Source organism: Thunnus albacares, chromosome 10, assembly GCF_914725855.1.
Source record: "Thunnus albacares chromosome 10, fThuAlb1.1, whole genome shotgun sequence".
Classification (NCBI taxonomy): Eukaryota; Metazoa; Chordata; class Actinopteri; order Scombriformes; family Scombridae; genus Thunnus; species Thunnus albacares.
Window position 1 is genome coordinate 15,505,678 of NC_058115.1, and position 24,501 is coordinate 15,530,178.

General features: G+C 39.4%; 2 protein-coding genes across 2 annotated transcripts in view; both read right to left on the bottom strand.

Annotated features, from left to right (window-relative positions):
- Positions 1 to 7,719: 7,719 nt before the first annotated feature.
- LOC122990629 lies at positions 7,720 to 10,378 on the bottom strand. Its single transcript, XM_044364046.1, has 3 exons — positions 10,090 to 10,378; positions 8,645 to 8,950; positions 7,720 to 8,299 (listed from the first exon to the last, which is right to left on the bottom strand). The coding sequence occupies exons 1-3, from the start codon at positions 10,355 to 10,357 to the stop codon at positions 7,905 to 7,907; spliced, it is 969 nt and encodes a 322-aa protein (XP_044219981.1). The 5' UTR covers positions 10,358 to 10,378; the 3' UTR covers positions 7,720 to 7,904.
- Positions 10,379 to 20,956: 10,578 nt separating this feature from the next.
- Positions 20,957 to 24,501, bottom strand: part of LOC122991109 — a 48,169-nt gene continuing 44,624 nt past the window's right edge. Inside the window, exon 7 of the mRNA XM_044364746.1 lies at positions 20,957 to 22,929. Coding sequence (XP_044220681.1) covers positions 22,789 to 22,929 — 141 coding nt within the window. The 3' untranslated portion in view covers positions 20,957 to 22,788. The remainder of the gene's footprint in view (positions 22,930 to 24,501) is intronic.

The following is a 24,501-nucleotide window of genomic DNA, read 5'->3' on the forward strand; positions in this document are numbered from 1 at the left end:
ACGCAAGTCATTTGCCAAGCCTGTTGATTTGAGGATGATGATTCACATTCAGCTTTCACAAAAGGTAAAGTAACTTAATCATTTTGTTATTCTTCATACCTGCGCTGAGCTTTAGTTGAGCTTAATATTACCAGACCATTTCTGATTTAGACAAGAAAGCTTATGAATTGACAGCTTTTCATGACAGAGCTTCATTATTCTGTTCGAGGTCCCTCACTAGTTCAAAGTCAATGTAACTCAACCACAGCAGAATGGTCTCTCCTTCTCTCCAGTCAACTGTGTGACAAATGCAATCCTTCAAGATCAGGCAAACAAGATGGTATTTTTCCTTGATGATGCTTGACGTTTGAACAATTTCAGTGTTCTAAATGAATGAATGTATTAGTCTACACATTCCACAGCAGAAAAAAGTAATCATCAGACAGAATACTGTTTCATGTTGCCGTTTTCTCATGACATGGATTGCCATTGTACCCCTTTCTGTAGTGTTTTAAGCACTTCTTTCATGGTGACTTGATTTGTGACTTAATTGACTTGTCTTGCTTGATGTTTAGCAGTGACTTGACTTGGCTTACTTGAGTCTAAACACAGTGACTTAGGACTTGCTTGAGCCTTTAAGGACTTGCTTGTGACTTGCACATGTGTAACTCCCATTTCTGATATTTGTGAATTTGTGAACTACTTCCTCCCAAAGCCACAAACCAGAGACATGAGACTCAAATTACTGATGCCATCTGCAATAAAGTCTGGGGCTGCTTCATAGACAATGAATGTGAAACTAATTTTGTAGTAATATTTAAATACCCAAGTAGGCTTTATTCTATAGTGACCTTTCATATCTGAAAAAGAAAATGTACAAAAATGGGCGATGTCTACAGAATTGGCATATGATGATGTCCACGGTGAAATATCGTAATGGACAATGATATCGGGTGGGATAAATTACTGCATTTTTCTGTCATTTATGGTTGCGCTAAGTTTCTCTCCTATCGTCTGTTTCATCACAGGTGGCGCTGAGCGATCCTTGCATGTGTGAGTGTGTGTCCTCTGAGTGGAGCAGAGGAGAGACAGTGAACCACGTGAAGTACTTGAGTTGACGTCAACTACAGTCGTTGCGTTAATGTAAGTGCAATAAAAGCTCTATGAGTAAAAAGCCAATAAGAGTAATTTAATCCACGCAAAAGATGGACAGATGGGGGGGCTTTTAAAACACGATGTTATGATGGTAGAGGCTCAGTGGTTGATGACCGTCAGCCATTGGCGATGGACGATGGCATTGCCCATCAGCCCAACCCTACCATATACTCAGAACATCCCCCTTGGTGTTCTCAGTGTCATCTATAACATCTTTCTCAATTCATTGTTTTTGGAAAAGCTCCAGACATTATCAGATGACATCACAAATTTGAATTTTAGCAAAATAATTTTTGGATTTGGGAGAGATTTGTTCATGTTCACTAACATTTTGAACCATCTTAAAGCATGGGAATAATATGTATGAATTTCTAAATTGGCCATAGTTTCCCTTTTGCCATAATGCAACATGTAAGACATTGTACTGATAAAATGTACAAAACTGTTTTTGCTTCCATTGATGTCTGTTGAAATCATCTGAATGAGAAAAAAATATATATATTTCCTAGTAAAGTATTCTGTTTGAGCTCTTATTGGGTTGATCAGCTTCAGACCCAAATTATAATTCAATATGGCTGTTTATTGGTTCATTAATTCTGAAACTTTAAGGATAACACTGTAAAAAAATACTGAATTACTTTGTAAAGCAAGTAGTGAAAGGTAATTTTATGATACATTATTAAACATCTTGAAACCTCATACACCTTAAATGGGGATCTGCATTGAATGGATTGTAAAATGGCAGTAGAAAAATGTATATAATGATTCAGTGTAAGAGAAGTTGATATAATAGTACTTTTACATGCACCTTCTGGTTTTTGTACATTCAGAACCCCATACATTAATGTGAAATGTCTGTAGATATATTGGGGAGTTGCTTGCAATTACTGTAAAATAATGTTCATATGAAGTAAACCCCATACATTTATGGGAAAAGCCTGTAAATATATAATATAATATATAATTACTGTCAAATAATGTTTATATAAAGTTAACCTCATACATTAATGGGGAAATGTATGTAGATATATTGGATAGCTGCTTTTAAATACAATCAAATAATGTTTATAGAAACCAAACCTGATGCATTAATGGGAAAAGCCTATAAATATATTGGAGAGTTGATTTTAATAACTGTCAAAAAGTGTTTATATAATGTATACCTCATACATTTATGGGAAAACCTGTAAATATACTGGAGAGTTGATTTTAATTACTGTCAAATAATGTTTATATAATGTATACCCCATACATTTATGGGAAAAGCCTGTAAATATACTGGAGAGTTGCTTGTAATTACTGTCAAATAATGTTTATATAAAGTAATGATTATTGAAATTATGTTTTTTGAAAATATTATCACATGATCTTATTTTTTTGTACAGTGTAAAACCAACATTTACCAGGGATTTACTGTAAATAGATTGGATAATCACATAAAATAAAAGCCTGAAGCTCTCAAGATACCATTAATGAGTGTTAAAAGAGAGTAATTTGAATGTAATTTTACATAGTTTTTCTGTGTTTTACATCCAGAAATCTGTATTTTGAGGGGGAGTTCTTGTGGATGGATTGAATACTCTTATGAATTTACCAAAGATTACTATATGAAAACAGGAGTCTTCATTTAAATTAGGTCATTTTAAGGTATTTCTGCAGTCTTTTTCATTTTTAATGCAGATTTATCCATTCGTATAACATTCTAGAGATGTTTTAAAATGAGATTTTATTTTTATTTTACAATGGTTTGACTGTAAAAATGCAGACAATGTCCAAAGTAATTGTCCGTATTTTTAAAATAAATCTCTGTCGAATAACTAAAAGTTTTTTACTGTTATTTGACAGTAAGTGTTTTTGCTGCCAGACTTTTTACCATTTTTTTACCATTTTTTTTTTTTTTTTTACGGTGTAGCTCAGCTTCAGGCTTCTGAAAAAGATCCTGTCGAGGGGCTGCATTTTAAGGCTGCAGTGAGGCAGTAGTTAAATCATGATTATGCCAAGATGTCTTGCCAGATGTACAGCCTCTAAGGTTTGATGTGGGTGGTTCACATCAAGTATGAGGATGTGTGGATCACTCTTGCTGGCGTTCAAGTTCTTCACAAAGTGGGTGAGCCACTCCACAAATAGTTTGCTGTTGAGTCAATCTGAAACTCTTCCCACAGATCCAGGAGGTGCCCCTCTCATTGGAATCTTGGTCATTCTCTTTCTTGGAAAGATAAACATCGGAGGAACAAATTGCCTTGCAGCATTCATCGTGCAGACAGTGGTAACATTAAATCCTCTCTCAGCGTTCGTCATCCTCCCGACTTGTCGAGCCCCTTTTGTTGCAACCACAGGCTGCAGTTTCTGGACATTTTGGCCTCCTATCTGATCCATGTTCCACAGCTAGGTGGGAAATATGTTGTTCAGCATCTAAAGCATGTTTTCATAAACATGTCTGGCAGCAGCATGAACTTTGGCTACAAGCCATTTATATTATATTTTTGTATTTCTGGACCTATTTGAATATATTTTTAAATCATATAAACACTTTTTAATCAAATTTCCAAGTAATATATGGTGAAGAGTTCCTAATGTGTGGATGATCAATGCATAAAGAGATTTTTGATGGATTGACAGTCTAGGCCTACGGGATCTTCCATCCTCCATACCTGCCTTGCTTGACTATCTCCTCAGAGTAGGCTCCTCAAATCTAAATCTCGATGAACTCAAAAATCAAAATGTCTAGAAGAGGTGAAGAAGGACCTGTCACTCTGTCTGTGGTTCGTGAGCTGCTGGAGCAGCAGAAGACTTTTTACAAAGAACTACTTGAGCAACAAGAAAAGAGCTACAAGTCATGTTTATAAATTTTAGTTGATTCTACTATCTCCCATGTTGATGGTCTTGTCAAAGATATTTCAAGCATATCTAAGGATATTCAGGAGCTTAAAGTCAGTCTACAATATACTCTGGCTGACTTGGATGACTTGAATGCCAACAAGGAGAAAAGTATGGAGGAAATCAGAGCTTTAACAGAGTCTCTCACATCACCGAACATCCACTAATGACTTGTCTAATGACCTGTCTTCAAAATCTGAATCATGGTCTGACACTGAGAGCAAAGCAAAAAAGCTTTTCTCTAACCACCTCAAAATTGACCCCAAGCTCATTGAAATTGAGAGAGCACATCGCATAGGAAATTATGGACACACTGGACATCCAAGATCTATTGTACTGAAACTACTTTGGTTTAAGGATAACGAAGAAATCCTGAAACGTGCAAAGAACTTCAAGGGTACTAACTTTTTTATTAATGAAGACTTTTCAGAAAGATCTGCTGCCCCAACTCAGAGCTGAGAGACTGAAAGGCAACGTTGCCTACTTGAAGTATGACAAGTTAGTTGTTCACCCTCCTCAGCCAAACTAGAGATGTTTTGCTGTGCTGTTTTTAGAGTCACCCTACTGAATCATGAGTTGCTCAACTGAATGTGCTAAAGTTGAATGAAGGTGCTAAAGTAATACCCCTTTACAAATCAGGTGATCATAAGCACTTAGTTGAGAGCAACATCCTGTACAAACATCAATATGGTTTTTGAAAAAAATACTCAGAATTGGCACTGTTACAGCTTGTCAACAAGATTTCTTCTGCCTAGGATGAAAAAAAATTTTGCACTCGGCGTCTTTTTAGACTTATCCAAAGCGTTTGACACAGTTAACCACAATATTCTTATTTCCAAGCTTAACAAATATGGATTACAGGATGTTGCACTCAAATGGCTAGTCACTTATTTAAACAATAGAGAACAATTTGTATCCATAACTGGCTGCATCTCAAATAGATTAAAAATATTTTGTGGATTACCCCAAGGTTCTATCCTTGGTCCACATCTATTCTTGATTTACATTAATAACTTACCCATGGTTTGCAAAGATTTTTTTCCTATTTTATTTGCTGATGATACTAATCTCATAGCTACTCATGATGATTTCAAAGTACTGATCCAGCATGCAAACAACGAAATGTCCTTCATTTCCAAATGGTTTCGGATGAACAAACTCACTGTCAATGTCAGAAAATCTAATTTTATGATATTTTGCTATAAAAACAAAAAATATTTAAAAGATGATGCTAAAATATTCATTAATGAAAATGAAATGTTTTAAGTCCCATTTAATAAATTCTTAGGAGTTATTGTAGATGAAAGACTAACTTGGAAAAAACATATTGAACATGTTTGCAAAAGGTCAATGAAAATGATTGGAATATTGAGGAAAGTTTGTTCTCTGATTCATCCCTCTTCTTATTTAAATCTGTAATATAGTCTAATCTATCCATATATCAATTATTGTAATATTGTTTGGGCTACTACGCATCCTTCACACCTCAATCGGTTACTTTTAATCCAAAGGTTTTTAGGAATGATTTGAAACTCCACTAGCCAAGAACCATCTGCACCTTTGTTTAGGAAATTTAAAATTTTGTCAATTTATTCTGTAAATATTCTTCTAACATGTGTGTTTATGTTCAAATTCATATATCACAGGAAAAACCTTCCAGATACATGTCATAATTTTTTCCTTTCATCATCAGACATTCACTCTTATTCAATGAGGCGATCAAAGGACTTTCATTTACCTTATTGTCTCATTTCCAGTCATCAGTTTTTATCAAATTTAGAGGTCCTCATCTCTGGAAATTCAATTCAAAGTACAACTTTGAAGTCGTCATCCCCTTTAATAACGTTTAAAACACATTTTTAAAAATATCTTTTATCTAAATAGAATTTTGTGTGATTGGGTATGTATTACACCTCTTGCACGTTTAAAGTGTTCAAATTTCTGTTCTGATTATTTTTTCTTTTCTCTCTTTTTCTCTTGTTTTCTGCTATACATGTTTTTTTGTCTATTTGATGTTATATTGTTTTATGACTCACTATATTTTTATGACTTGTTGAAATGAAGGGGAGGACTTTGTTTAAGCCCTCTGGGCTTCCTTCCTCTCCTGCACAATTTAACATAATAATATAATAAATAGTTTTTTCTGTGTAATATTTTATTGTATCCTTTGTGCAAAAAATTTTTTTAAATGAAGGTTTTCACCAACTTTTACTTCATTGAAGCCCACTGCCCAGGCAAGACTGTTGGCCTGTGGGGTGCAAACTGAAAGGCATAGATTTCTCTTCATGAATGTTAGGAACCTTACCTTGTGAGGCAGCTGGATTCACAAGATCATGCAAGAATCCATCTTGTCAGGCTTCAAGTTATGCGCTTGTGTCCAAACCACCAGTGGTTCAGACCATCAGCTTTTCATGAGGATTTTAACGTGATCGCGTGATCTTGCGAATTCAACTGCCTTGCAGGGTGAGATAGTGATAGACGGTGATAGACAGATGGTTCAGCCTGCCCTTTTCCAAACAGTTTCTAAGGTCAACCTCTCAGTTGGTTCTGTGTAACAAATCATCTGGCGTGACAGATTACTAGGAAACAGTTTTCCCCAGCAACTTTTTTGGCATCACTCAATGAGCGTTGGATCCCCATCTTTGTAGCCAAATCATAGGCCAGTTTCCGTACATCCAATGATGTTAGCCCAAAGAGAGCTCTCTCCATATGTTGGATGTGGCACACCAGATAATTTTCAAAGACTGCAGAGAACACAGCCGTTTTCCACAGACGAATATGGCCTGGCCTCTTCATCAGCTTGTCAAGGTGCCGACGAAGGGTTTTTGGTGGTCTGCCAAATTTCCAAGACACTGATTTCAGTGATTCGCCATCTTAAATGCATTTAAGTTCATCCTCTAGAGCCTGCTTCCCATACGTTCCTCTATTACTTGTCCTTGCGTAGAGCCTCATCTATAATGCAACAAAAATTTAAATTTAAGTTTAAATACCCCCATCCACACATACACATACTAGGGATGTGCAGAGAGCCCATTATTTGTATTTGTATTTGCATAAAAATGGAAATAGGTGTAAAAATCCTGTTTTTGTTTTTATTGCAATTCTAATTTTAGGATAAGAAAGTGCTGAAATAAATGTTTATCAATTAACTATTTTGCAAAGGAGGTCCCCTCACCGGGTCTCTAACTCAGGTCATCCAGGCCATCGGCAACTGCAGTAACTACTCAGTTAAAGCTCAGCAATGTAAATAACCTGCGCACTGTTATTTTACAAGTTTTTTTTTTCTTTCTGAAGACAAATAATTTCCAAAATATTTGTACGAAAGTACACTTGCCACACTATTATCCCCCACCCACACACACACACACACACAACCACATGTTTACACAGGCTAGAATTTACCACATCACCACGGATGCTTAACCTACAGCAGCAAAGACTTCAAACTAGACAACAGCAAGCTAATATTGCCTGCTATAACATTATCATCATAACATAAAGTCAGCTAGTTAGCCTCTTAGACTGATAATAATACATTTCTTACTGTTGGTTAGCTATTATGTTATTGTGTTAGATGATGGTGTAAATACTTTCCCAGAAATCTAACATTAATAAGACTAAACTAGACCTCTTCCCTCAAAAATCCTAATCTTACACTTTCACATATTACAAAAAAGTATTTGTTATTTTTTGTTCAAGCTAATGGATCACCCTCCAGATGATTCACATTTTAACAGTAAAAAAAGTTTGTGTATATCCTTATAAAAAACACAGAGACTTATTCTGTGCTGTCAAAATATTACCTCCCACAGGTGAAACGATATTGATGCTATTCAAAGATTAGCAAGACAACAACCATCCAAGAAAAGAGCTGAAATGAAAACTGGCTCCATCTAGTGGTCATGGGAGGAATGGGGGGTGGGGGTAGTTGTGTTTGTCTTCTTACCTCTGGGGGTTATCCTTGCCTTACGTTTTACCCTACGCTTCATTTTCAGTGATGCCACCAAGGCCTTGTTGCCATTCTGATCTCTGACCTCGAAGCGTCCACCACATGAACTTTGGAGGCTCTCAATCAAAATTCCACATGGCTTTGACAGCTGAAACCCGCCGCAATTAACTTCATTCAAGTCCTTCCTCTCTAGCCTGCCTTGACGAACTATCTCAGTCTCTAATGCTTTCAGTTTAAGGTCACTTCCTGGGAAGAAGTAAATGTTGCAGGAGTTCGGTTCCAGATCAAAAGTGAAGTCAAGCCTTTCTCCAGGACTCCGTTCATAGGACCTCGTGTTTGCTGGAAAAGAGGATGAACAAGACAGAAAATATTGAAGTGATTCTCCACTCAAAATCTTTTGAATATCAAACACACGTCACAAAAAAAGAAGAAAGATGTCACTTCAGGATTTTAGAACTTGAAGTGGTCATTTCTCACTATTTCCTGACAATTCATCGACTTACAGACCAAATGATTGAGAATTTAAAAACTGAGAAAACTATAAAAACCCTTGTGAAAACTTTTGAAACCACTTTGGATAAACCAAAAGCTAAAAGCAAACAAAAGAAGCTAAAAGTAAGATTTTTCCTATGACAAGGCAATAATGAAAAAACACATCTGATATTGATTATAAAACACACTTACACTTCATTTTCAGTGACACCACCAAGGCCATGTTGTCACTGTGATCTTTGACCTCAAAGCGTCCACCACATGAACTTTGGAGTCTCTCAATCAAAATCCCACATGGCTCTGACAGCTGAAACCCAACGCATTTAACTACATCCGAGCCCTTCCTCTCCTGCCTGCCTTGACGAACTATCTCAGTCTCAAACCCTTTCAGGTTGAGGTGACTTTCTGGGATGAAGTAAATGTTGCAGGAGTTCGGTTTAAGATCAAAAGTGAAGTTGAAGCTTTCTCCAGGACTCCGCTCATAGGACCTTTTGTTTGCTGGAAGAGAGGATGCACAAGACAGAAGACCTTAAAGTGATTCTCCACCCAAAATCTGTATCAAAGACACATCTCCTGCAGTCTTGATTGGGGGTATAAGCTCGATTTTGGTCTCATCCATCCACAGAACATTTTGCCAATTGCTTTCTGGCTTATCAATGTGGTCTTGAACAAACCGCAGATGGCAGCAATCTTTTTGGAGAGAAGTGGCTTCTTTCCTAGACATGACCCTGAGTTCCCCTGTGCCCCCCTGAGCTATTACATGTTTGCTCTTGGTGTGATCTTTGTTGTTCAGCCACTCCTGGGGAGTGTAATAATGGTGTCTGATGGTTTGATGTCTTCCATTTGTACACAATTTGCCTGACAGTCAACTGGTGGAGTCCAAACTCTTTAGAAATGTTTTTGTAACTCTTTCCAGCCTGGTGAGATCAGCAACTCTTCTTCTAAAGTCCTCAGAAATCTCCTTTGTTAGAGCCATGACACACTTCCACAAACCTGTGTGGTGAAGCTCAGACTTTAATAGTGAAGACCCAGATTTCTCTTCTTTAAATAAGGTAGGGCCTCCTAAACTCACACTTGATTGTCATCCCATTGATTGAAACACCTGACTCCAATTTCCCCTTCAAATGAATTGATAAAGTTTCACATACTTTTGCCACGCACAAATATGGAAAATTGGATTATTTTCCTCAATAAATAAATGAACAGGTGTAAGGTTTTTGTCTCATTTGTTTAAGTGATGTCTCTTTATCTTTTAGGACTTGCATGGAGGTCATATTTATGTAGAAATAGAGCAATTCTAAAGGGTTCACAAACTTTCAAGCAGCACTGTATAAGCTTCAGATAAACTTTTAAATACATTTTTACTCTAAGCAAGGACTGTGGATTTTGGCCCCCATCAATTGCATTGAAAGCGCATTCGAAGGGGATCTTTTAATAGCCGTTATGAACAGGAGGAACGATTACAGCAAGGCAAACCTCTTTCAGTGTTCATGTGGGCACCTAACTGTTGTTTTAAGATGGACTTGAAAAACTGTGAACATATCCTTTAAAACCAAAAAATCAAGAAAAGAGTGACAGCCATAGTGTCAGATCCAGGAATGGAAATGAAATAAAATGAGCATAATAAGGATCCTCACCTATTACTTCAATGGTCACATTATGCAGCAGTTTCTTATCTTTGTCTCTCATTGTGTAGAGGCCACTGTCTTCCTGGGTTAAATAACTCTGCTCATAGTAGTAATATACAACCCCCCAATGGAGATCTACTATCCTCTTCAGCGGCTTGCACTCTATGGGTGGATACTTGGGATTCATCCCCGTCTCAACATGACGTGTCCACAAGACTGTGGCCTCTGAGTTGCCCTTAGGGGTGAACTCTAGTGACCAAGTGTCTCTGTGCAACATCCACCTGTACGTCTTCCCATATTGTTCCTCAACATAACTGTCATCTGCGAGGCCTAGAGAGGAAACAGAAACAAACACACACATGAGTACTAACCTGATGAATATATGTTGAAGAGGAAGGACACCTGCCAGCATTCCCAGACACCCTTTGATCCTTTACATATTATAGTGGTGGAATGTAACTAAGTACATTTACTCAAGTACTGTAAGTAAAATTTTGAGGTAATTGTACCTGACCAGAGTATTTCCATTGTGTGCTATATTTCAGAGGGAAATAATGTACTTTTTACACCACTACATTTATGTAGCACTTGGCTCCTAACACTACTATTTAGTAAGGATTTTAATAATTTTGGACCACAATCAGAGGATACCAGATTTGTACAGGAGGCAGAAATGGCTATCTGCAACATTAAATGACCACATGAGACAAGAAGCTATAAACTGGTACCATGTATTATTTTTGAAAATAAACAAAATAAATAAAATAACTTTAAGTTCAGTAAATAATTAAATTCCACAAAGTCAGTTTCTCAGTTTCAATTTAGCCACAAATTATTTCTTCTGTCACTTTTTCTTTTGGTTTTGAACCACTGAGTTCTTTTCTGTTTTGACTAGGTGCACCCTTCCATAGGTAAACTAAATTCTCAATATCTGGATCCAATGTTAGTTAGGTAACAATATCAGAACCATATCCTGTTCAATATTATCACTTCACAGCACACTTCAACCTTGAAACAGTTCACTATTCACTGCTCTAGCAATAACAAAAATCAGTTTAACCAAGGCACAATAATACACCATATCAATAGTATGAATACTCAGTCCACTCATTTAAACCAGAATATGGATGGTAGGGACATGTTGCTGGATTGTCCCTACCTACCAACCCTACCCTTAATGTAAACCTTACTGTTTACAGTAAGATCTCTAGAGTTGCCAGGTTTGTTAGTGTTCTGCAAAAAAAGTGTGCTATTATGATACAGAGTGAAAGAGCAGGATATGGGGGATACTCAACCTGATGATTTGACAACCCCCAACTTCAAGCTGTATGCATTTTTGACAAGCAGCAGGCCAGCAGCAATAATGGAGTCAGTGAAGTGGAGAATCTGAAGCACTTAGAATTGAAAATGACTTCACTCGGCAAAACTAAGGTCATTTGATATTATATTTAATTTCAGGCATTAGGTGTTGTTAGCTAATTTGTGACTGTGGCTCAGACATGCTGTTTAATTAAACAACTTTATTACTGTTGGTGAAAATTCCTCCCAAAAGCAAATTAAGACATCTGGTCCCTTTTTTAAAAGAACCACAGTATCAGTAACAGTTGAGCTTAGTTAATAAGACTTTTCTGTAATCAGTCCAAACATTATTCTTTGAAATTAGTGGGAGAAATATTTACTATTTGATGCCATCTCTCCCCTTTTCCATACGTGGTTCAAGAGCAGAGTTATTATTGCATATGTGTCATTAGGACATGAAAATTAATTATAAGCTAAATTAGCCACAGCTTGTCCAACTGATCTGTTTGTGACTGTCAGGCATCATTTCATTATGAAAATCCTGTCAGCAGCAGCCTGAGCAGCACAGAGACACACAAACAGGTGAGCTCTGATATCATAGTGAAAGATCTGGCCATAAGTTCAGGAGTGGAATGAAAAATAATACAAATAGAAGTTTTTAGATGATTTAATGATACGTTTGAGCATCACGTTGGCTGTGCCATGAAAGTCTTGGGTTGTGTCGCCCAATTCCACAAACTGAAAGAAGGACAGAATCTCAGGTAATGTTTGAAAACCTTACAGCAGCTAATTACACAGCAGCACATTACCTACAGGTTTCTATACATTTATTTCAGTGTATGATGTATTGTGACAGTCTATGATATGTTATAAATTATTAAATTTAAATATTAAATTTGGTCTCAGATTAATAGTTAAGTAGTCCATCAATAAAATAAAATGTAAAAATCAGAAAACAAATCGACATCAAGTCCGGTTTCAGGCGAGAGCTGAGGTTGAGAACAGTCACTAGCGCAAACAACTATAAAATCAGAAATGAACTTGACAATGAGTGACAATAGAGATGACACGGCATCTAGGCCACGTGAAGACGCAGTAAATGGACCGGGGGCTACGTGATGACGCAGTAAATGGACCAGGGGTTGCCTCCTTCACTGCATGGAGATTTGCAGAGATGTGGGTAAAAGAGGGGACACACGCCGCGGATGACCCCTCCACAGGAAAGCAGAAAAAGAAGACAGACTCCGTCATCAAAACAGACTGTTTTCTTAATCTCACAAGTAGGCATCTACTATAGGCTGTTTATTTTTATGATGATAACACGTTGTGCTGTTGCATGTTGTGATTATTTTCTATCCAATACTGAAGTTTGCTGCGCATAGAGTTGAATTAAACAGTGAGAATGACATGAGGTGTTGTGGCTCGTCTGGCCGAGTGGCGCTATCCACAGTGCTGAAAGGAGCGCTGGGGGATTTAACTCTGGCACGTTACATTTAACCTTTTGTTTTGTTCTATATGATCACATCTCCTGTGTGTCCGTATGAGGAAAGGATAAGGCGTGAACTTGACATCACATCGCTTTTATGAATATTACTGTAACAGCTGTAAGAAATAGCCTAACAGGCTTCATAGTCTACACAGGCCCACTGTGGTTATGATTTATTTCCATGAATGAATTTTTTTTTTTTTTTTACAAATCGCACCCTGTATACACTAACCATACGTTTACACCACTGCAGATACCATAAACTACTCCTGACTGAGGACCAGAGAAATACTGTTACTATAAATCCCTACAATCATTTATACACTCAGGGCAACAGGATACAGTCATACAAGCAGTCTAAAAGAGAATTAATCATTTTCACACTCACCCAAACAAACACAGGCACTAAGCAACAGCAACACTATCATCATCTGACGTGATTCAAAATGCAAAACCCGAATCCAGTGTCACACAAATGTACCGTCCTCGAACAATTAAGCGCACGATATGATTATAATTGATCAATACTTTACTGACACATCCTGGCAGAGTAACCCCTTAACTATATGCACAACATTAAAACAGAAGTTGTACAAAGTACACAACCCGCACTATACTGTTAGTTACTGCGGTTTATGGACGGGGTTTGTTGGGAGAGGCTTTGTCTGGGCCCACCCATCAGGGCGTTTCCATCGCAGTGCTCGTGGTGCGTTTAAGTACGGTCGGAAATGACACAATAAGCGCCATGCCGGGCTCTAGGGATGACAATTTGATTTGGTTTTTCCATGTATCCTTTTTGTGAAATATCTCAACATACAAGATGGATTGACACAGACATTTATGGTCCTATATCCGACTTATGGTATCCCTTGACTTCTCCTCATAACGTTATCACCACTATGAGGATCACATTTTGATTGAAATGTCTCACCAATATTGGATGGGTCGTCATGAAGACTTTAATGGCCCCCTCAAGGTGAAATGGTATAACTTCGGTGATCCCTTATAGAGCCCCTCCTCACATGTATTAAGACATTATAAAAACCAGTAGCCTATATTTACCACGTTAAAATCCTAAAAATGACATCTACTCTTTCTCCCTCATTAAGAAATCTAAATCTATGAATACGCAAATATACTTCATTTCAAAACTCTAACTGCTAACTAACTGCTGGGTGCACCCTGGTAGCCTATTGGTTAAGACGCATGAAACATACTCACAATGTCTGTGGGTCAAATCCGGCAGCGTACTTGGTTGCATGTCAAAGCCTATCTCTCTCACCTCATTTCATGTCGTCTCTACCATCCATATCTGATAACAATGCCAAAAAAATAAAATAAACAGTTTACAGAAAAGTCTTCTGATACTGTATGTACACTGGAAGTTTCAAGTTTCCACACCACATGATGGGCTTCCACAATGTTACAAATTATGCTCTAAACTTGAACTACACTTCAGCAGATGAATGTGTAAAGAGGCTTCCAGTGTCAAACTCTGCACATATATCATTCTGCACAGTGAAGCTCAAACATCCAACTGAAAGAACAAGAATAACAATACGTTTCTGAGTGGAGGGCTAATGTGCAAGTGAACATATATAGAGGACAGCCACTAACAAACCCACACCCCTTACATTTAGTCAATGACACACCTTAACAGAAATGATGCTCTCCCCCCATTCTCCTCCGTAGTGAACTGCATGTCACCGCCTCAATATGAGGGGCTGCCCTAAAGACTTTGGAGTGGTTCTGCAATGCAGGTTTTGTTAAAAAACTCTTTGTTTCCACCCAGTTTTAACAACTAAACCTGGGAGATTGTCCTCTGTCTCTGTGAGTGAAGCGTTTAGAGACTGACCTGTGAGTCGAAGTTTTGACTAACTGGACAGATTTGGTCATTTTAAATAAGAAAATTTTAAGTGTTAATGTTTTGTGTTCAGTCCTGTTTATTATTGTCTTTATCTATTTGTAGTCTTATAATAGATCTTAAATGCAGCAGCAGTAATATATCAGTGGGAACTGGGGTAAGCTGGGGGAAAGTTAGCTGATAAGTATGGGGGGATACATGCTTATCTAGTCCAGTTTAATCAGCACACACTATAGTAGTGTGAAATCAAGTGTGACTAGGGTGACTAGGGTCCAGTGTGTTTGCTGAAATGCTTCTTGCAACGGTACGTGTGTGTGTGTACCTGCATGTCGATTGCCATAGTGTGCTTATCTAAGTTGGCTGGTTTGGTCTGCTGTGATAGGCTATACAGGGTGGCTGGTTAGCTGGGGGACTGTCTGAGGGGGACATGTCATAGCGTGGCCATTCTTGTCCTCAGTCCACTAACAACATGCTGTTGTCTGATGAACTCATCTTTGTAAAATAAAGAGTCTATATTCTCCTTACATCGCTGTAAGTGTGTGATGTTCTCAGATCTCTGACAATGGACCATACTGGGGAGCAAAGGTGGTGGCAGTAGTAGCTTTTCAGCCTGTCTAGTTACTTAATAGCTACTCATACTAAAAGCAAGGTTTATTACAGTAATATTGATAGTTTCTATATTGTGTCAATGTATTATGGGAATTAAAGTAATCTCTGGGATTTTTAATCAGAAAGGCTTTTTATTTACCTGCAGAAAAAGCCAAAATAATTAAACCACAATATTTTTGCACTAATAAAAACGAATCAGTGACACTCAGAGCTATTAAAATGCTGCAATAGAAAGACTAGTGTTCACAGAGGATTGGATATTTCCAAATGTCAGATTAAAACATATCCTCTTTCTGGATTGTCTCTTCCACAATTGCATACAAATAAAAACCAAAGCAGAATTTTTAAATAATTGGTGGAAGGTACAGTATCTTATATACTGTAATAAATCAGTATCATTTTTGAGGTCTCAGTTTCAACCCACCACAGTCAACCTGGTCTCTTCAAACCAGGCAGACCTAGGGGTGCTAGCAGTGCTGCATTACCCCCACCCCAAGGTGCAGACCCCCCCAGGTGGCTGACAACTAATAGGCCCATTTTTGTTGTTGCAATAATTTATTTTTTCTGTCGTGTCTGAGCCGGTCCAGCAAAAATAGACCCTGCACATAATGATAGTGGAGTGGGGAAAGGAACTGGGTGTGAGACATACGGTTATAGCGCCAGTTGTCACATGCCAGATAGAATTGTCCCCAGCAACCCGACAGAGCCAGGCCTCAGCAGTTTTTCTTTCCAACATACACACTTGTCATGCCCCATGTGGATAGTTAACTTACCTTTTTGTTTCTCCTAGTGTTCTTTATCTCGTACTTCCTGTTTTATTTTGATACTCACCTCTTGTCTTGTTTCAGGTCCTTCACTTCCTGCCCGCTTGTGCTTCCCTCCTATGTGATTACCTGCCCTGCCCTACTGTGTTGCACCTGTGTCTCATTGTCTCCCCTCCCCTGGAGTAGTAGTAGTCTTAGTGTTCCTTCCCTCTGTGTCAGTTCATCTTGTTCCCCTGTGACAGTGAACCACTGTTCTTTCCCAATGTGAGCTTTCTCTGAGCCTTATTGTTACCTGACCTGTTTTTGCCTTTTTGCCTGCTGATTTTTACACTGTTGCTTTGCTGACTGATCTCCCATGTACCGGCCCAGCTGTGAAAGGACTGATTTTTGAACTCTCTAACTGAGTCTGTGTCTGCATTTGAGTCCAAGCCTGTGGTTCAGTATTGACAGTACAAACTGGCCATAACATGAACTCAGCGGACTCAGACCCAGTGTGTTCTGTTCTCCAGGCACATGTTCACAAGATTCACAGACAAGATGAACAGATCAGTCTCCTTTGCCGTGAAATAAAGGAGCTGACAGATTGCTAGGAGTCACTCATGTCAGCCTTCACAACCCAGCTCACCTTCCTCCATGAACAAATGCAGAGGATGCAGAACCAGCCGGTTTCCACTGAATCGACACTGACGGCACTTTCAGGCTCTGGTTCTGATGCTGCTTCTCCTGCACCGACCTCACCGTCCCTTCCTCTGCACCTTTCCAGACCAGAGCATTTCTCCAGAGACTAAGGTGATTGCAGAGCTTTCTTAACCCAGTGTGATTTACACTTTGAGCTCCAGGCTGCTGTCTTTCCCTCCAACCACTCAAAGATTCCATACATAATATCTCACCTGACTGGGAGAACGGAGGCCTGGGCAATGGTGGAGTGGAGCTGGAAATCACCTGTCTGTAATTCCCTGTCGCTGTTCTTCAAGACCTTCACCCAAATTTTCCAGCAGACGGCCCCTGGATGCGAGGCAGCCCAAGCCCTGGTGAGACTGCAACAGGGTAAGAAGAGGGTCTCTGATTATGCCATAGAGTTCTGCACTCTAGAGTGTGATTGGAATCAGCCAGCCTTGTCCAATGCTTTTCTTGATGGACTTTCTGACACTCTCAAGGACCAACTAACCCCCCTTAAACCTGCCTGCAGAGCTGGATTCCCTAATCACCCTAGTTATAGAGATTGACAAGCATCTGTATGAGAGATAGAGAGGCAGAACCAGACCCTGGAGTTTCCTGCTGCTCCAGCAGAGGCAACAGGCTGACAGTTCCTCTTCTTCTTCTTTCTGGCAGCGCTCTCCTCCTGCTGACTCCACCACAGTACCCCCCTCAGCCACAGAAGAGCCTATGCAGCTTGGCCAAACCCATCTGACTCCAGAGGAGTATCAACAACGAGTTTCAGAGGGACGCTGAATCCACTGTGATCAACCTGGCCACTTCATCCTTTTCTGCCAGTTTAAAGACCAGGCTCGCCATTGAAGATGAGGGCACTGGTGAGCCTTCCTTTGACTATTTCAAACCCCCTATCAATTGCAGCCTCTAATGTCTCTCACATTCCCTGTGTTTTCTCTTAAGCATCCAGTCCTAGTTCATTCAGGCTCAGATGCTTACCTTATGGACTTTGATCTTGCCAAGAAGCTGGGCCTCAAAACTTTCTGCCTCAACCAGCCCCTGAATTCCAGGACCCTTGACAGCAGGCTATTATGTAAGGTCACTCATCTCACGCACCTGGCATGCCCCGACTCCCATACCAAAAGAATCAGATTTCATGTCTTTCGAGATCCTTAACACCAACTCATCCTGGGATGCCTCTGGCTCACACTCCATAACCCTCACATAGACTGGAAAACAGGTCAGATAATTTTGTGGTGGTGTTAAAGACTGGTGTTAAAGACTGTTTCTCCTCCTCTCAACCTTCTCCATCAGAGCTTCAACCTCCTAACATCTCTCAGAGTTCTCCCAGCCCAGATCCAGAGTTTCCTGACCTTTCCTGGGTTCCCTCCTGCTACCACAACCTGAAGGAGATTTTTAGTTTAGCAATGCCTGTGCCACGTCCTTGCCTCTGCCCTATGACTGCATCATTGACCTGCTCCCCAGAATTTCACCACCCAAGGGTCGCCTGTATTCCGTGTCGGCTCCTGAAACCCAGGCCATGAGGAAGTATGTGGAGGAATCCCTGGCTGCAGGGATTATTCATCCTTCCTCCTTTCCCGTCGACAAGGATAAAACCCTGCAGCCTTGCATCAACTACAGAGGACTCAACAAGATCACTGTCCGCAACAGGTAACCACTCCCTTTAATTTCCACTGCTTTTGAACAATTACATGGTGCTAAGGTTTTCACTGAACTGGACATACAAAATTCTTATCACCTGGTTGGAATAAGGGAGGGGGATGAATGGAAGACAGCATCTAACACTCCAAGTGGTCATTACGAATACCTGGTCATGCCATTTGGACTCACTGATGCCCCAGCTGTCTTTCAGGCCCTAGTGAATGATGTCCTCCAGGAGATGCTCAGTGAGTTTGTTTTTGTTTACCTGGATGACATCTTAATCTTCTCTCCTGATGAGCAAACTCTTATCCAGCATGTCCAGCGGGTCCTCCAGTGTCTCCTCCATCACCAACTCTTTGTTAAAGCTGAGAAATGTGAGTTTCACATGCTCCCCATGTCCTTCCTGGGATTCATCGTGTCTGAAGGGGAGGTCAAGATGGACCCAGAAAAGGTTAGTGTTGTTGTTGATTGGCCCATTCCCACTAGACATAAGGAGGTTCAAAGTTTCCTTGGGTTTGTTAATATTTACAGAAAGTTCATCAGAAACTTTAGTTCTGTTGCTGCCCCCCTTCATGCACTAATCTCCTCTAAGTCTAGCTTCCAGTGGAACCCCCGGGCTGAGCTCGCTTTCCAAAGACTAAAAACTAGCTTCACCTCAGCCCCTGTCCTCATGCTGCCTGATCCCAACCTGCAGTTTGTGGTGGAGGTGAATGCTTCCTATGTGGGTGTGGGAGCTGTTCTCGCTCAGGGGTCAGCTAAGGATAACAAGATACACCGCGTGCCTTTCTTTCCTGTAAACTGTTGGCCTCAGAGAGATACTATGATGTTGGCAACCAGGAGTTGTTCGCTATTAAGGTGGGGTTGGTTGGAGGGGGCCAAACAGCCTTTTCTTGTCTGGACAGATCATAAGAACCTTAAGTACCTGAGGACGGCCAAGAGGCTCAACTCAAGGTGGGCTCTCTTTTTCAACCTTCTCCGTTTCACCCTGCTCTATCATCCTGGCTCTAGGAACTTAAAACCTGATGCTTTCTCCCCTTTGTTTCCCTTTGAGAACTCTAGTAAAGACACCACTCCCAGTCTTCCTGCCTTGTGTATTGTGAGCTCAGTCACTTGGGACATTGAGAGAAAGGCCAACAAAGCTAATGTGCACTATTAACCTCCAGCTGGCTGCCTGTCAAACCATCTGTTTGTGCCTCCTGACTTACGTTCACAGGTCATCCACTGGGCCCACTCTACCTGGTTTTCCTGTCACTCTGGAGTACGTAGGACTATGCTCGTCATACGACGGCAGTTCTGGTGGCTGGCCATGGAGAAGGAGGTGACAGAGTATGTGGCAGCCTGTCCTGTGTGTGTTTGCAGTAAGGTCTCTTGACGCCCAGCTTCTGGTCAGCTCCATTCACTCCCTGTGCCACACTGACCCTGATCAGACATCTCCATAGACTTTGTGACAGGTCTCCCCCCTTCCAAAAGTAACATCACCATCCTTACAGTGGTGGATAGATTTTCTAAAATGGTCCATTATGTTCCCTTGCCCAAGTTACCCTCGGCCGTTATGTTGCATCATGTTTTTCGCCTCTATAGTTTCCGCAGGAACTTTGTGTCTGACCAGGGTCCACAGTTTGTGATACAGTTCTTGCAGGCTTTCTGTTCACTCCTGGGAGCATCCATCAGCCTCTCTTCTGGACACCATCCCCAAATCAACAGTCAGACGGAGCAGCTGAAGAACCAGGAGCTGGAGACCAGCCTGCGTTGCCTCGCCTCCCAGAGCCCCAACACATGGAGCAAACAGCTCAGCTCGGTGCACACAATTCTCTTCCGTGTTCCTCGTCTGGTCTCTTCCCCTTTCTGCGCGCCTATGGATATCAACCTTCTCTCTACCCTACCCTGGAGAAGGAGGTTAGCGTGCCCTCCGTGCTGGCTCTGTTTCGCCACTGTCGCCGCACATGGGCTTATTGAACTTGCTCATTGAGTCAGTGTCTGCATTTGAGTCCACGCCTGTGGTTCAGACACACACTCAGTCACATTTTAGCTTCTGCTCAGTTGAGTTTCTCTTGAGAACCAGTTGGTATGGTGGGAAAGAATTTATATGCTTGGACAAGCTTTTGGCTATGTGGTGACATGCTGGGTTGGTGGTGCCTGCAACTAAAATAAACTGTATGTGTGTTTTTTGGAGACAGAAGAACAAATACAGATAACCATATACTGTAGCAGGGTGTTAGTTTTAATATACCTCACCTAAAGTTAGAATTTCTATGATACAAGCACAAAATGTTCACATGTATTCACAAATATTTTACAACTCTTCATATTATGCTTCTCAATAATAATAATAAACATTATGTATAGCACCTTTCATACAAAAATGCAGCTCAAAGTGCTCAAAGAAATTACATGCACCAACTGCGTCACATGAAAATAGACATTAAATGAACATTAAAAACATTAATGTAACATAGGATGGAAAATAAAACCCACTGAAAAGCTATAATACTTTTTTAAGTTTAAAAATCAAATACATGTAATGCATAAAATCAAGTAAAATTCAACATTTTAAAAGAAGTGCAGCAGTGCCTAGGTGCAAAACAGAGTGCAAAAAATAATTTCAGGCCTGTATCAGGACATAACTTGAAACACTATCGAACACCCACTTTTAAAAAGCTGTAGGTACACTGTCAATACATGAGGTGGAGGAGTTACATTCAGTGACAGTCTTGCAAAGCTCAGTTAGTGTAATACAGGTGAATTTTCCCATGGTTACATCATTTTTATAAGATTTACTGAGATCATCTGTGTTCATATCAGCAGCAATACTGTCTCTACTTGAGGTTATTTTGTTATTAAAGGACAATGCGAGTTCTTCACATTTTGATGGAGAGAACTGTGGGGGGTCGGGGGCAGTGTTGAGTAGCTGGTCAATAGTAGAGAATAATATTATAAAGTTCCCAGCATCCTCTCTAATGATCTTGGAAAAGTAATCTTTTCTTGCCAGATGTATTGCTTTGTTATAGGCACTCATGGCTTCTTTGTATATATTACATTGAACTTTGAGTCTAGTTTTCCTCCATTTTCTTTCAGCTGCCCAACAGATTCTCTTGATCTCATCAACACATTGTTTAGCAATGGGGAGATTCTGTCAGTCGACCCCTTTTTAACCTTTAGTGGAGCAGCAGTTTTAAAGCAGATGACAAGGTATTGTTGAAATATTCAACCATATCATTTAAAGAGCAGTCTTCACTGAATGGGTCAAATGATCTCATAATATTAGAAAACATTGTTTCAGCCTTGTCATCTAGGAATTTCTTTCGAACCAAAAATTCCCTTTTAGTCTTTGTTAAGGTTAGGTTGGCATCAAAAAACACACAGTGATGGTCAGAAAGTGGTAATACTGAAACACTATCAATGTTTAAACCTGTTGTTATTACTAAGTCTAGAGTGTTACCATGCTGATGAGTGGCTTTATTTACATGTTAGGTGAGTTCAAAGCTGTTCAGTAAATTCACAAGCTCCACAGCTTTGGAGTCATTCTTTTTTATTAATATGAATATTCAGGTCTCCATTCAGGATTAAACTATAGATCTAGTGATACCCAATCAGATCAGTTCTCAGAATTCCTGTAGAAATAGTGATGAATATCTTGGTGGCCGATATATTGTAATGATGAGTACTGATTATCCTGCTTTGACCTCAAGAGCAAGATATTCGAATGATGTAAATTCACTCAGGTCAATGTCATTACACACAAACTATGTAGAGAAAATGGCTGCAATCCCTCCTCCTTTCCTGTTTTATCTGACTAATAAAAATGATAAAGGTTTGTTAGTGTTTCAACAGAAAACCAACGAAACTCCTTATTTACACAACAGTCATAAACTCTAACATGAGTTCCAAAACATTAAAACAAATATATTAAAAACATCTACTTCATAAATAATCATTAAAGCTCCAAAAAGGAGGAAGTGTACATGTGAGAGTGACTGATAAAATGGAGACACATGCAAAATAGGCACATTGCAACTGTAGCCAGTTTACTGCTTGTGTGTAAAAGTAAAAGTGTAATAACAGAAAATGTATTGACACAGTTACGTTAACTGACTGCAGTGCAGCGGTGTTAAGGCGTTGGTGCCACTCTCCAGTGGATACATGCAGGGCGAAAAGGCAACTGGTGCATTTCATATTTTTGGTAGATGTCAAACAATCACTCTCTTTAAAACATTTAGAAATGTGTGTGACTTGCCTGAGTAAATGAACATGTTTCTGAAATAGCTACAGTATATATCAATGTAACATCTACAGCTCATCATACATAATCCACACTAGAATGTATAATGCAAGCACCAAATATTACAACAAGGATACCCATCAAAATAAGGCCTTCAGAGGAAGTTGAGTTTGTCTGAGGTATAAACATTGGCTGAGTCTGAGGGAAAGGTCATCCCCTTGAGCTCAAACTGCAACTCAGCATCAGAGTAGAAGGGGGCAGATGGAACAACTGCCTGCTCTGCTGAAGCCACAACCTGGAGAGAAAAAGACCAACATGTAACTGTGTATCAGAGAATCATCAGCAAGCTCTAATTTTAATACAGATCCCACTGAATTAAGTCTAAAATACAGATAACTGTTGTTATTGTTGATGCAACATGGAGAATATTAATGTCAAATTATTACCCCAGATGTTTTGATACTGCAACCTTTAGGAAGTTTAATGTTCATTATTGCATTCTGAGGAAGACTGTGGTCTGGTTACAGTGATTACACCAAGAAATGTCAGTTTGGAAGATACACAGATGTTGAAAAATACTATAAATTGCACTTTTATTCATCAAGTGTGTGAGTATGTGTGTGTGCATGCTCAGACTAACAAGTGCAGCAAGTCATACCTCAGAATAAGAAGGTGGCACATCGTCAGTAGGATTGTGTACCTGCAGAGTGACATAACAGTTTAATGGTGGAGAGGCAGGAGAAAACAGGGACAAAAGAACAGGAGAAGTTCTCCCTATACAATGCAACACACACTAACCAGCGTATGAGAAGGCTGAGCGGGGTAGTGTGTCCCAAAGGGCTGACTCAATTCATCTGACCTCGGTCCAACAGCCTCATACTGCAATTTAAATTAAACATATACAGTCCAGAGACACAATGGGAATACAATATTTTACAGCATGACAGTGATCTTTAACCTGACGGTATTGTACACACAAAAAAGTGTCTAGAAGCTGTAAGGCACAACATGTCACCTCAGGTGCAGATGCAGCCATTGCTTCAGTCTCAGAATGATCCTCTTTGCTGCAGCACTCCTCACAGCAGGTCTTCACGCAAATGCAGAAAAACGCCACAAGCAGAAAAACTCCAAAAGCAAAAGCAATGTCAGAAGGGTCACTGAGATTTCCGAATGCTGAAACTGAGTTGATAAAGTGATTAATCAATGAGAAGAAAATATATCACCAACAATGAATCAATTGTGTAATTTGATTAAATCAAATGATTGATCATTTAAAAATATAAAACTATATAAACCCTTGTGAAAACTTTTGAAACCACTTTGGATAAACCAAAATCTAAAAACAAACAAAATAAGCTAAAAATAAGTTTTTTTTTATGCCAAGGCAATAATGAAACCGAGGTAAGACGCCCCGCATGAGAACAATGTCTATTTTCTTTTCAAATATATATAATTTGAATATCAATATAATATTTTCACAAGAAGTATGCTTAAGTAAACACATTTAGAGGGCAATTAAATCATAACAGACTACAACTTTGTTATTATAAAACTAAATGTAAAGTCTTTTCCCCGTGATCTGGGGAAGATTCCCCCCTACCCCCTAAATGTTACATTACACATACAGAAATTACCATTAGAATGGTTTGATTATTGTCAATTAATTTCAAATTGATGGGCCTAGGACAAATCACAACTGGAGAGATTTGTTTAAAAAATATATAACTTTATTATCATTGATATTTAAATTACTGACATAAAAAATATTGTTACATAAAAAACATGCAAGTGTGAACAAATCATTAAAATTAGGTGAATAATAGGATTATTTTCAATATTTTCAAATCAATAAAACAACTATTAAAAT